The sequence below is a fragment of the Microcaecilia unicolor genome, chromosome 10, assembly GCF_901765095.1.
Source record: "Microcaecilia unicolor chromosome 10, aMicUni1.1, whole genome shotgun sequence".
NCBI lineage: Eukaryota > Metazoa > Chordata > Amphibia > Gymnophiona > Siphonopidae > Microcaecilia > Microcaecilia unicolor.
Window position 1 is genome coordinate 182313168 of NC_044040.1, and position 14161 is coordinate 182327328.

The 14161-nt window shown below is 44.1% G+C and overlaps 1 protein-coding gene across 13 annotated transcripts in view; it reads left to right on the forward strand.

Annotated features, from left to right (window-relative positions):
- MBNL1 (muscleblind like splicing regulator 1) overlaps window positions 1-14161 on the forward strand; it is a 320658-nt gene that overhangs the window by 54148 nt on the left and 252349 nt on the right. For 11 of the 13 annotated variants that reach the window (XR_003943570.1, XM_030216350.1, XM_030216347.1 and 8 more), the window contains exon 2: window positions 4880-5857. The exons of 1 other annotated variant lie outside the window; for it this stretch is intronic. Coding sequence is in view for 11 of the 12 variants with exons in the window: in XM_030216350.1 (XP_030072210.1) it covers window positions 5684-5857 (174 nt within the window). In the remaining variant the exon portion in view is untranslated. Of the gene's footprint in view, window positions 1-4723; window positions 4743-4879; window positions 5858-14161 lie in introns of those variants that run through there. One more of the 13 variants, XM_030216346.1, reaches the window with a different exon arrangement.

The following is a 14161-nucleotide window of genomic DNA, read 5'->3' on the forward strand; positions in this document are numbered from 1 at the left end:
GGGGGGGGTGCGCCGTAGAGGGGGGGGGGGTTGCACCGTGCTGCACCCGGGGGGGGGGGGGTGCGCAGCGGCGACCCGCCCCGGGTGCCATTAGCCCTCGCTATGGCACTGTTCTTGTCTAAAATATAAACACATAATTAGATCTGGTCCTCCTACATAGAATATAGAGCAATGGTTTTCTATGTAGCAGGACCAAAGCTGTGGAATTTATTTATTTATTTATTTATTTGCTGCATTTGTAGCCCACATTTTCCCACCTCTTATGCCGCAATGACAATCGTCATAAACGGTATGAGAAGAACAAAGTATTGTTACAATTAAGGTATTTTAGATATCAAGAAAATTGGAAATAAAGGAAATAATTAATACATATCGGATATGCAAAATGGAAGGTAGAGTATAGCATTAAATAATTACAGTGTGATTAAAGTAACCAAATTAAGAGTTCAATGTTGATTAGTTCTAATACAGATGTGATAGTGAGTCTATTATGAAGGATTCTTGTTGTAAGTCTCGTTAAATAATTTAGTTTTCAGTGATCTCCGGAAGACTGTCAGATCGTGGGTTGTTTTTAAGAGATTCGGTAGTGCGTTCCAATGTTGCGCGCAGATGTAAGAGAAGCTGGATGCATATAATGACTTGTATTTAAGTCCCTTACAGTTAGGGTAGTGCAGGTTTAATTACCACTTCAGGTTCGCACTATGAGATCGATGCCAGTCTTTAAAAAAGCTTTAAAACTCATCCTTTGCCAGCAGACATTTAGTGTAGAACTCACTTGTGGTTGATATGATGTTTGAATGTGGAACCTGTTGGATGTTATTTTAATTTTTTTTAATTAAGTGTTATTTCATTTTTGTGATACTTGACTGTGTTTGTGTATTTTGTTATTTTGTTTATGTTTGAATTATGTATATTAATTTTGTTGAGAGAATGCTGAATGTAAGTGGAGGAGTAGCCTAATGGTTAGAGCACCAGTCTTGACATCCAGAGGTGCCTGCTTCAGATCCCATTGCTGCTCCTTGTGATTTTGCCTCAGGTACAAAATTAGATTGTAAATCCTCCAGGGACAGAGAAATACCCAGTGTACCTGAATGTAACTCACCTTGAGCTACTACTGAAAACGGTGTGAGCAGAACCCAAATAAATAAGTTATTTTTCATAATAACAATAAACAATAGTATTCTGTTAAGAGAAGTAGGCACATACTTTTCTTTATAGAATAAATTCTAAATAGATGCCTTGGCGCTGAAAAATAGATGCACTGTAACCCCCTATGGGGTAATAACATAGCAACTCCATTTAGGTATCCCAAGGCCACATGATAGGAGCCAAAGAGGGGCATAATCGAACGGGGGCGCCCATCTCTAACGACGGCCTCGTAAAGGGGCGGCCTCGACTGTATTATCAAAACAAGATGGGCGGGGACGGCCAAATCTCAACATTTTGGTCAACCTTAGAGATGGCCGCCCTTAGAGATGGCTGACCTTGGTTTTCGCCGATAATGTAAACTAAGGACGTCCATCTCAAAAACGGCCAAATCCAAGCTATTTGGTCATGGGAGGATCCAGCATTTGTAGTGCACTGGTCCCCCTCACATGCCAGGACACCAATCGGGCCCCCTAGGGGGCACTGCAGCGGACTTCAGAAATTGCTCCCAGGTGCATAGCTCCCTTACCTTGGGTGCTGAGCCCCCCAACCCTCCCCCCCCCCCCAGGTCCGCCTGCCTGAAGTACACTGCACCCACTACAACTGCTCCAGGGACCTATATACTGCTGCGATGGACCTGAGTATGGCATTTGAGGCTAGCATAGAGGCTGGCAAAAAAGTATTTTTAACCTGTTTTTTTTATGGTGGGAGGGGGTTAGTGACCACTGGGGGAGGTCATCCCCGATTCCCTCCGGTGGCCATCTGCTCAGTTCGGGCATCTTTTCACGGCTTGGTCATGAAAAAAAATGGACCAAGTAAAGTCAGCCAAGTGCTCGTCAGGGACGCCCTTCTTTTTTCCATTATCGACCGAGGACGCTATCTCCTAATCACGCCCCAGTCCCGCCTTTGCTACCTGCCGACACGCCCCCGTGAACTTTGGTCGTCCCTGTGATGGAAAGCTGTCGAGGATGTAAAAAAAATCGGCTTTCGATTATGCCGATTTGGGTGACCTTGCAAGAAGGGCACCCATCTCCCGATTTGTGTTGAAAGATGGGCGCCCTTCTCCTTTGAAAATAAGCTGGAAAGGCACCTATGTTCCATTATAGAGTACAGGCAGAACCCGGTATCAATATGCCTAACATCTAAGTGCCCGCACTTATACTAGCAAAGAGCTGGCATGAGCGCCTAAATGCGCAAAGCTGTGTGCAATTTATAGTATTCTGTAAATTATGTATGTAAGTGGGAGCCCTGCCTTAGCCTTGCAGAAATGTACTATGCAAGATAGCTACTTATTTACAGAATAGCACTTAGGCATTGTACTTTGCTAACTTTTCCCCTAGTGCACTTTAGTAAAAGGGCCCCTTAGGGCTACCGTGCGGGTAGCACGTGCCAAGTCGGTCCTACCGCTGGAGTAGCACAGGAGCCCAGCGGTAGTTTCAGTGTTGGCACGCACAGCTTCCCGTAGTAGAAAACAATTTTCTACTGCAGGCAGCGTTCTCGGTGGCAATCAGAAGTTTGGCCACATTGCCGCGCGCTGCCCGATTACCGCGGGGTTAGCATGTGAGCCCTTATCGCCTCCTAAATAGGTGACTGTAAGGGCTCAAGCAGTAAACGGCCACGCGCTAATTTTAATATTAGCGCATGGCCATTTACTGCCCCATTTTAAAAAAAGGCCTTTTTCCTACCGCGGTAAACGTGGCTTAGCGCGTGCTAATTTCATGTGCCAAAACTAGCGCAGGCCACTTTTACCATGGCTGACTAAAAGGGCCCCCTTAGTCTGCCTTCGTAAAGTGCAGAATTCTCTTACAGGGCCAGTGTTAGACATTCTGGAGCCTAGGCCAGAAATTTAGAAGAGGGGCCCAAAACGTCCACTAGGTTGTGCCTTCTTTAACTTTGAGTAGGTTTGGAACTTCCTTTTGTATAGAAATTTGCATTTGTATTCGGGTAATCTTATGAGAAAAAAAGTTTCAGAAATAAAATGTGGAATGTGGAATGATTAATTCATTTTTTAGTTGGAGCAGTGGCGTAGTCATGGTGGTGGTGGTGGGGGGGAGCCTTGGGGGCCTGGCCCGTCTAATATGGGTTCAGGCCCCCCCCCAAACATGATGCGCTGTCTGCTGGTTTGGCTGGTGGGGGTTCCCAAGCCCTGCCACCAAAAGCCCTCCCCCAGCTGATGGTGGTTTTCTTAGCTATTGTGCTGCCTGCTGCCCCCCCCCCCCCCACACACATGCTTGGTTTTAGTGAAACTGATTGCATGCCCGAGGGAGGCTGCCCTCTCTGTGCATGAGTGAAAACTGAGTATGCGCAGGGGGCGTGCCTCCCTCGCGCATGCTCAATTTCACTAAAACCAAGCATGTGCGGGGGGGGGGGGGGGGGGGAAGAAGCAGGGCAGGCAGTGCATCAGCTCAGCAAAACCAACATTGGGGTATGTGGGGTTGCAGCAGGTGTGAAGAGATGGGGCACCATCCCCGCTTTGGGCTGAGCCCCTCCCCCCCCCCCCGAGGTCTGGCTTCGTGCCTGATCTGGAGAGTGATTGCTAAATAGATCAGCAATCTTAAGTCCATTAGATGTAAGGCCATAATCATTTTGTTATTTGATATGGTTTTTTTTTCCAGCACATCATTCCACTTTTGTCATAAGGACAACTAACCCCTGAATATAAGTGCCATTTAAAGTGAATCTACTGGAGTGCAGAGTCAGTAAAAGGCAGATATAGCTAACAGCAGCAGGCCTGCAGTTAATGGGGCTCCCTTATACTTGAAAGAGTGACACTAAAGTGCCCTGTATTGCTTAAGTCCAACTGCCTTCTTAATATTTCATAGTACCTTGATGGAATCCCTCTTCTCCTCTGAGGTTGGCTTATGTTTTGCCCAATATCCTGCTAACACTGATTCTTACAGTCTTCTCGGTGACTCAGGCTTTTCATTTGAAATAAAGGGTGCTTTTGTTCATATCTAGCCAGCCCATGATATATTGACAAAGTGTCTGCAGGCTGAATGGAATAGTTTTACAGTATAGGGGAGGAGGGCTGATTGCTGTGAAGGGGCAGGACTACTTTTACTTTTAGAAGGAAGTGAGCTGGATAGGTCTGGAGAATGTGCCATTTGTAAACAATCCCCCCTCATTTTTTTTTTCTTTTTATACTCATGTGAGAGGCAGCTTGCTGAGAGCTTGTGCGTGCAGGACGCAAAGCAGGAAAGGAACTTGAAAACGAGCCACAGTCTAAAAAAAAGCTTGTCTTTTCTGTAGTGATTCTGCAAATGCTCACGCTTGTGTCGGGAGCAGTTCTAAAACTAACATGGTTTAATCCACTAACTGCATGTTGGGTAAATTCAAAACCCACATGCTCGTTCTCTTGCAGTGGAATAAGTCACATCTGATGGACATTTTCTGTGCTTATAGCATAGTAATGAACGTCTGATAGGCGCGACCTTTCATAAGACAGCCCACACTATTGGCTTTCTGCCCAGAATATTGCTGCAACAGTATCTGTGATTGGTTATCTCTCTGTCATGCATTGCTTCACAAGGAGAAATGCCCCCCCCCCCCCTTTTTTTTAAATAAATCTATGATGGCTGGCTGCAATATGCTACACTGTAAGTATGTGTGTGTAAAGAACAGGCAGGCTTTCATTTTGCATAGTAGGCTGGGATCACGTGGCATGCTGAAAGTACTGTGAGGCATCCTTGAAAGTGCTGCTTGGTAAATTTTAACATATCTGTTTTTTCTACAGGTTGGTACTAAGAAGTGCCTTTCCTGACGTCTCTGCTGCTTGGATCCGCTTCTAGAGCAATCTCTGCTTTTGCCTTGCTTGCTGCCAGCTACATTGCGAGGACGCCACATCCACCCTACGCCTCTAGCCCAGACACCCCCACCCCTCCCATATCCACCTTAAATCACGGGAGAAGCTCTGTGTGTCAGGCATTTATTTGCTCTATGCTGCTGTAGTGTAAAAACAAACGAAAGAAAAAAAAAACCCAAAAAACGAAAAGGAAAAGTTACTTGAAAATCTATATTTTTCCAGAAAGTCCAAGGAGAAAACTAAGAAAAGTCCTTGATTATTGTTCTCCACTACTGCACCTCTCTAACTAATCTATTGATTGCACCAATTCAGCGGAGTGGGGATTACTTTTCAGACTCCCTTTTCTGAAGGCAGCTTGGAATACTCTGTCTCGGTGAAGGCTCTGCCATGTTTTCATGCTTGCATTTTGGGCTTCAAAAACTGACACTTAGAATGGGTTACTGAGAGCACAACCTTGTTCCACGCCACTCTTTTTGTCTTCTGACCCTAGCAGTGTTTAGTAACGAGCCTCTTCTCCTTAAGAGTTTCTTGCTATGACATCCTAGAGGGAGATCTTTAACATAAAGATTGACAGCACAGATTTACCTGTACAGTTAAATTAGGAAGAGGTGAACAGCAACAGCAGAAATTGCAGGTGGCATTTCTGTAAAGCCCTGTTTAACAGTTTGACGTTATTTTTATTCCCTGTTGAATTAAAAAAAAAATAAAATTATTAACTACCTGTAAATTCTAAACATGGCTGTTAGTGTCACACCGATTCGGGACACAAAATGGCTCACGCTGGAGGTGTGTAGAGAGTTCCAAAGGGGGACTTGCTCACGGCCGGACTCGGAATGTAAATTTGCACATCCATCGAAAAGCTGCCAAGTGGAAAATGGAAGAGTTATCGCCTGCTTTGATTCACTGAAAGTGAGTAAACATTCATTCTTATAAGGTTATAAACGTAAATGAACTAAAACAGCACAGAGAGAAAGGGATAGAAATTATCCCCCAAATTCTATATATGGCGCCTAAAAAATGCACGCGGATTTAAGTGTTTTCTATAAGATTTAGGTGTGGTTTATAGAATACGCTTAGTCAATTCCATACGCTAATAAAAACCTGGTGCAAATCCGTGCATGTAGATTTAGGTGCACTGATCCGTATTCTGCAATTAGGCACGGAAATTTTGGAATGCCCGAGAAACGCCCATGAACATGTCCCTTTTAAACTATGCGCATTTATTTTGAACTGTGCCCTTTACAATGTACGCCTAGTTCTTTATAGAATGCGCTTAGCGATTTCCACGCATAAATTCTGATAATTTACAATTAGTGCTCATTATTGCTTGTTAAGTAAGTGCTGTTAAAAATGTTGATTGGTTTGTTACGCCAATTAAGTTACGTGCGTATTTCCACACTGAAATCTAGGCGCCATCTATAGAATCTGGCCCTATGCACCTGCTATTTTTTTTTACTCAAGTGAGGCTGTAAATCCGTTTTTGTTTTTTGAGGGAGCATTGTAGCTTTGACAATGGAAGTTAAAATATTTTGGCATTTGTGTGTGGTTATCATAGTATTTAAAATCCACAGACGGTTAACTTGGAGTAGAAGAAAGTACAGTGTCATCACTGCTTGGATGTTTCTTCGTAAAATGTGATACAAGCTCCTTGACTAAAAACAGATATTAATGTTGAACAGTTTTGTATGTTTTTCTTTCTTTTATAGCAACAGTGTTATGGGCTGCCGCTTTCTTTGGACTTGTGCAGCAGCTTCACTTTAGAATCTATTTTGCTGGATAGGGTCACTCTTACCAAGGGTTTTTGTTCTAGTCGTATGACGAGGCTTCAAATTGTTAAGTAGACTTTCACGTATATGACACTGGTTTCCATTTAAAATTGCTATAAAGTGCCTATGGATGTTAGCGCCCTGTAAAAAACTAACAGAATCCTATATAATAATTCTCACCTCCAACGTTCTATGCTTGGGACCGTGGCTCCCTGGCTGCAAGTGGTCTGCGAGGCAGACACGCACGGACGTCACTGACGTCAACACAGCTGATTCCAAGGCGCGTGTTTCCCTACTCCTCCTACTGCCTTGGAATCAGCTGTCACCCCCCCCCCCCCCCGCGCTATGGCCCCCTCGAAACCCACCCCCTCCCGCGAACCTGTCGATCCCCCCCCCCCGGAACGCCGAAAACCCGCACCCCCCCTCCCGCCGCTGTTGTGCACTACCTTCGGGTGGGTTCCTCAATCATCTTCTTAGAAAGTTTAACTCCGTGCGTCCGCACGGAGTTAAACTTTCTAAGAAGATGATTGAGGAACCTACGGGAAGGGAAGGTAGCACAACAACGGCGGCTGCGGTGGCGGCAGTTTTCGCTGGCACGGGGGGGGGGACGACAGGTTCGCGGAAGGGGGGGGGGTTCGAGGAGGCCGTAGCATGGAGGGGGGGGGGGGAAATTGCCTGCCTAAGGCCCGTTTCCTTGCCTACAGAAACGGGCCTTTTTTACTAGTTAAATAAATAAAACCTGAACTGCCCCAGGAGACACTGTAAAGTAATCATCCAGAAATGGGCTACTACCACAGGTCTTTTGTTGGCGTTATTAAAAAAAAAGAACACAGAAAACAACTCTACCTACAGAGAGAAAAAAAACAGCATTCCCAGTTTTTTTTTTAATTGTTTTGATGTTTTGCTAGCCTTTTTTGTTTTGTTCTACTGGTTTCTGTTTGGCATGTTGTAAGCAGATGTCCTCATTTAGATGCATGAAATATTGCAACGATCCCACAGCAATGTTGGTATCTTAGTTTTGTTGTACTTTGTTAACAGGAGCACGGAACTGGGTATCGGATACTGGTGCTCTTCCCAGTCTTTCAGAACTGTACAAGGGCCCCTAGTTTTGAAGACATTTTGGGGTATGTTTACTAAGGGGCGTTAGCGTTTCTAACGTGCCTTTAAAGTTAAGGCTCGTTAAATGCTATACATTTCTATGGTCGTGTTAGCATTTAACATGCTTAAACCATTTACGCGCGTTAAAAACGCTAAAACGCCTATGGCACACCTTAGTAAACATAGGCATTTATGAAAGGCACAGAAGAAGAATCATTCTATAGAAACATGGGCCCACTGGCTTGGCCACGCTCACCTGTATGTTCTCTGTAAATTAAACAGTTCTGGTACTGTCAAAATGCAGATTGTATATCTGTTGAGAATTGCATATTTTCACGAATTAATGAGGTGGTGTTTTTTTTTTTAAACAGCTGAAAAACATTGTTGTAAGATACAGCCAAAATGGGAAATTGCATTGGGAACTCTCTGATTCAGGGGCAGACACTGATATATAGTAAAGGTGAAATGTTGTAAGACATTAGCAAGAGGCTATGATATATTTGAGAAACACAAGAAATACAGATACGCCTTTTTTCACCAGACAATAGCAGAGTTAAGGATTATTGGTTCCAGAATAACATCGATGTCAGTAGCAGGGCAACATAGCCAAACGGAGGAATGATGTGCCTTTTGCTCACACACACACACACACGCCTGCTAACAGTGCTAATATTTTTGAAAATTGTTGAAGAGATTTTGCTATACTGTTTACTTTCCATAAAAACCATTACACTGGACTTTTCAAAACCAAGCAGTTCTTAGCCAATAGACTGACTTACTGTGTTATTGTGTGAAGTGTACAGTGTTATTAATATATGAAATCAAAGTAAGAGACTATGCACTTAGCAAAAAATAAACACATACACAGATGGTTCAGACAATAATAATAATGATTAATAAACATGATCATAGTAACTAAGGAACACTTGTACTAAAGTGCATTAGATTAGGCTTAACATAGTACCTCATACGGTCACTATACAACTTTGTATTTGTTATCCACCGACTGGACAAACGCCTCTGACGGTACTATGTAAGCCACATTGAGCGTGCAAATAGGTGGGAGAATGTGGGGTACAAATGCAACAAATAAATAAAATAAATAAATGTGGGAAGTTAATGCACAATAACTGCAAAAATAATGCATGAACTATTGGGGGCATTCCCTTTGTGTTTCAATTCAGGTCCCATGTTAAAAGTTTCCTTAATTCTTCAACCTCTCCACACCCCTTTGCCCCACCTAGTTACACCCCATAAAAACAATACTATTAACACACATTTTACCACGTGGCAGTGGCAAAAGTGGTTACTGAGTTTGTGTTGGATGTTACCACACTCTAAACTGCATGCTGACAAATAAGTAAATGTTAGCAGCCTAACACACTTAAGTAAATTTCTTATATACCATCAAAACCATGAGATCGAGATGGTTTACAATAAGATTGATTAAATCCAGCTGTACAATTTCATAGAAAGACTGGCTTACAATAAAAGAATGTAAAAGGTATGAATTGACAAAGGTATGAATTGACTAGTAGCTATATGACTTCTTATGATCCATACGATTTGTGATTGAATTACAGCTGTTTAATAAATAGTCAATTTCCCCCGGATTCTATATAGTCTAACTTAAATTGCGTTCGCAAATCTAGTCGTATCTGGATTTGTGTGCGCAACTTAGGGGTCTTTTACTAAAGATTAGCGCATGTTATTTGCAGCATGTACCATAGGAATAAAATGGGCTCTGTGGCAGATAACAGGAGCTAATCTTTAGTAAAAGACCTCCTTAATTAGTTAACAAGCCAGTCAGCGCTGATAATGGCCACTTAACAATTACTGACACTCGGTGTCATTAATTAGAATTTACACGCAGAACTGCCTAAGGGACCCTTTTACTAAGCCGCGTAAACGTCTACAGATGCCCAACGCACGCCAAAATGGAGTTACCGCCCGACATCCACGTGGCTTTTTTAGTAATTTCATTTTTGGCGCGCGTCCGATACGCGTGTCTGAAAAATATTTTTTATTTTTGGCCCCGTGTAACAGATGCGCGCTAAGTGGCATTTAACACGCGTAGGTCATTACCGCTCGGATTCTTTACCGCTAGGTCAATGGCTGGCGGTAAGGTCTGAGAGACCTAAAATGGACACGTGGCAATTTTGATTTTGCCACACATCCATTTTTGGCAAAAAAAAAATGGCCTTTTTAACAGGCGCCCTCAAACCTGTACCTACACTACCACAAGCCATTTTTCAGTGCGCCTTTGTAAAAGGACCCCTAAGTGTATTCTATAATGTGATGCACATAAATTCTAAATCGCCTAGTTGAAAAGGGGGCGTGGAATGGGTGGGTCATGGGCATTTCTAAAATCTATCATGTGGTTATAGAATACACCCAGTCCGCGTCTAATTTATGCGTCGGCATTTACACCAGGTTTTACTTGTCGTAACTGTCTGTGACTAAATTTAGTCACGCAGATGGGTGGTTGATATATTCTATAAACTGTGTGGAAATTTAGGTTTATTCTACATACGTCTACATTTAGGCATACTATAGAATACGCCTAGGCGTATTTTATTTCAGTGCCAATATTTTAGGCATGATATGTAGAATTTAGACCTTTACAATTATACAAAGGCATTTTACCTTCTAATCTTTTAATGAAGATGAAGAGCATCTGTGGCATAAAGTGAAAGGTAAAAACTATCATTTTAATTAATGCAACAATGTAAAGAAGAATCATAGCAGTTTGGATGACGATATGAAAGGGGTCACATATTTATTATTAACTAGTAAAACAGGCCCATTTCTGACACAAATGAAACGGGTGCTAGCAAACTTTTTCTCGGCGTGTGTATGTTTGAGAGAGTGTGTGTGAGAGAGAGAGAGTGAATGTGCGAGTGTGTGTGTGTGTGACAGAGAGAGAGTGAGACCGCTGGGTGCGAGTGTGTCTCCTCTGTCCCCTGCCTCCCCCTCCAGCCACCCAGCGATTCTCCTCTCTCCCCTGCTCCCCCTCCAGCCACCCAGTGATTCTCCTCTGTCCCCTGCCCCCCCTGTAGCCACCCAGCGATTCTCCTCTCTCCCCTACCCCCCTTCCAGCCACCCAGCGAGTCTCCTCTGTCCCCTGCTCCCCCTCCAGCCACCCAGTGATTCTCCTCTCTCCCCTACCCCCCTTCCAGCCACCCAGTGATTCTCCTTTCTCCCCTGCCCCCCCTCCAGCCACCCAGCGATTCTCCTCTGTCCCCTGCTCCCCCTCCAGCCACCCAGTGATTCTCCTCTCTCCCCTGCCCCCCCTCCAGCCACCCAGCGATTCTCCTCTGTCCCCTGCCCCCCCTGTAACCACCCAGCGATTCTCCTCTCTCCCCTGCCCCCCCCCATTCCAGCCACCCAGCGAGTCTCCTCTCTCCTCTACCCCCCTCCAGCCACCCAGCGATTCTCCTCTCTCCGCTGCCCCCCCCAGCCACCCAGCGATTCTCCTGACGTCATTTCCTCATTCCGCGAGGGCAGGACTCCGAGGGAACGAACTTGAAAGGAAGGCTATAGACGTTGAGGTTGTGCCTCATGCTGCTATCCTGTGGTTGGTCAGTGCTGTTTGTGACAAACCTGGAGGTGCGTGACGTCAATTCAGGACATGGATACAGCGTTAGAGGCAGCACGAACCCTTCAAACTTTCACTGCCACGGAGTCAGCTACAGAACGTTGGAGGTGCTTTTTATTATATAGGATTATGAAAGATTTTCTGTTTTTTAATAAACATGTTTTAAGAGGATAAAAATATTATAAGACCTATTTTAATATACTGACTTTTAAATACTTAAAGGTATGCTTGGTACAACTGAATTCTTGTATTGCATACAGTGCATGTTCTCAGTGCTGAAGCATAGGCTGAATATAGTTTATGCGTTTTTCTATTTTTAAACCACCAGACAGGCAAACTCTAAGCTTTCTGAAGGGACCCTATGAAATGTTAGTACCTAGAGTTCAGCTGTGCTGCTTCAGCCCTTGGCTACCGGTTCAGGTGTCTAACATTTAATATACCGTGTTTCCCCGAAAATAAGACACTGTCTTATATTAATTTTTGCCCCCCAAAATGTGCTAGGTCTTATTTTCAGGGGCTGTCTTATTTTTCGGGGAAACATCGGGGTTGGCCCGCCCGCCCTCCGTCGCTCCCGGAACTAACCTTAAACGCCTCCTTTCACCTTCGCAGCAGCAGGGCAGGCCACTCCTTCCTTCCGTGTCCTGCCCTCGCCTGACGTAACGTCCGCGAGGGCGGGGCACGGAAGGAAGGAGAGGTCTGCCCTGCTGCTGCTTGCTGCGAAGGTGAAAGGAGGTGTTTAAGGTTAGTTCCAGGAGCGACGGAGGGTGGGTGGAGGGGGGGCCCGGCGACCTCGGGTGGGGGGGGGGGTGGCCCGGGGGCAGCCTTGTCCGGCTCTCGGTGGCCCTGCTTTCAAACAAAAATTTGCTAGGTCTTACTTTCGGGGGAGGCCTTATATCTACCAATTCAGGAAAACCTCTACTAGGTCTTATTTTCGGGGGATGTCTTACTTTCGGGGAAACAGGGTAGTAGAAGTTCTGACTGCAGTAGGAAAATATGTAATACGCTGGGAAGCGTTAAGGGACAGCTACGTAGGAAAAGCTCCATTTTTGTAAAGGAAAGGCCAGCTTTAGGAATATTTAACACGAATACTTGAAATACCAGATTTGAGATCTGTTTTCTTTAGTAGAAGCAGTGCTTTTATGAAATATCAAGAGGATTATTTTTAAAACTGCATTAGCTGTTTAATAAGGAAATTACCACAACAGTTAGTTATTAATGTTGGCCACCGTTTACATGGGTTATTGTACTATTGTACCACTAACTGTTTTAGCACAGGTCCCATATTATACAACGAGACTTAGAGAGGCATTTTCGATAGTGCGTCTAAGTCCAAAATCTGAATAGGAAAGAAGGTCATTTAAAAACGTCTGTCTTTTTTTTTTTGAAAATACTGTTTCAAACAAGGTTTTATGCTTTGGACATTTTGTTTTTTGGTCCATTAAAAAAAAAAAAAGTTACTGCAAAATTTAGAGATTCATGCCACCATTTTTAGTAGACTGGTCCCCTAGACATCCCAGGAAAGCAATGGGGCACTCTAGAGGTCACTTCTGCCCATCTCATAAAAATGCTCCCAGGTACACATCTCACCTTTGCTCTCTTATCTTGTCCCCTGAGCCCTCCAAAACACATTCAATACCCACTAAGGCATGCTGAAAAATGGCCTGCGCTGGTGTAAGCGCATGTATTGGATGCGCATAGGTCAATTTTTCAGCGCACCTGCAAAAAAAGGCCTTTTTTTGCCAAAAATGGACGTGCAGCAAAATAAAAATCAGCTTGCGTAAACTTTGGGCCTGAGAACTTACCGCCACCCATTGACTTAGTAGTAAGGTCTCACGAGTTAACCGGGCGGAAATCGTCAGCTCACGTACACTGCCAATTACTGCCCAGTTAGCAATATAGAAATTATTTTCTGCCACTCATTTTGGATGTGTGTCAAAATTAGAATTACATCCTTGGGGGGTGAGGTAACAGGTTGGTGCGTGTTGTACACATGTAGGCACCTACGCATCTTAGTAAAAGGGCCTCTTAAGAAGCTAATATAATTCCTAATCTAACTCTTTCAAATAAGAAACAGCATATTGAGCCCATTCAGTCAGGTTCAGTCCTTCAGATACATCCATCCCATGACGTTCTGTCTCTTCTGTGGTCTGCCTATTTAGATTAGTAATTACATCAGCAGGTTAGGGTAGAGTCAGGATGTGCTAGGTTGTGCCCTGCAGTGGCAGAGAGAAGAACTGGCACATCTTTCAGAAAGGGAGGGTAGGGTAGCTCCGTTCCCACAGCATTTACAAAGACTGCAGGTTCTTTTTCCGTCTTGCTGCAGGCCACCATTCCAGCTTCACCATGATTACATTGACGAATTGTTAGGTCAGATCTAGCAGTGGCAGCAGTAAGGAAAGAAACCTGGGGTATATTCAGTTTGGGTGTATTGAGGGGAGGGCAGCACGTTGGTAAAAAGCTCCCAAACTGCAGTCTTTTCAATGGCTTCAAGTTACAGAGCACACACCTGGGGATCTCCACATAACCCCCCTCAGATTCTATATAACGCGCCTAGAGATCTGCGCTGAAGTTATGCACGTTGTTATAGAATCCGCCTGGATTTCAGCGCAGATCTCTAGGTGCGCTATATATAGAATCTTAACAAACAATAACGATCACTAATTGGCAAAAAATTAGAATTTACACGCACAACTCACTAAGCATATTTTGTAACATACTGTACTTAACTTCCTAACATGCACAGACAAAAGG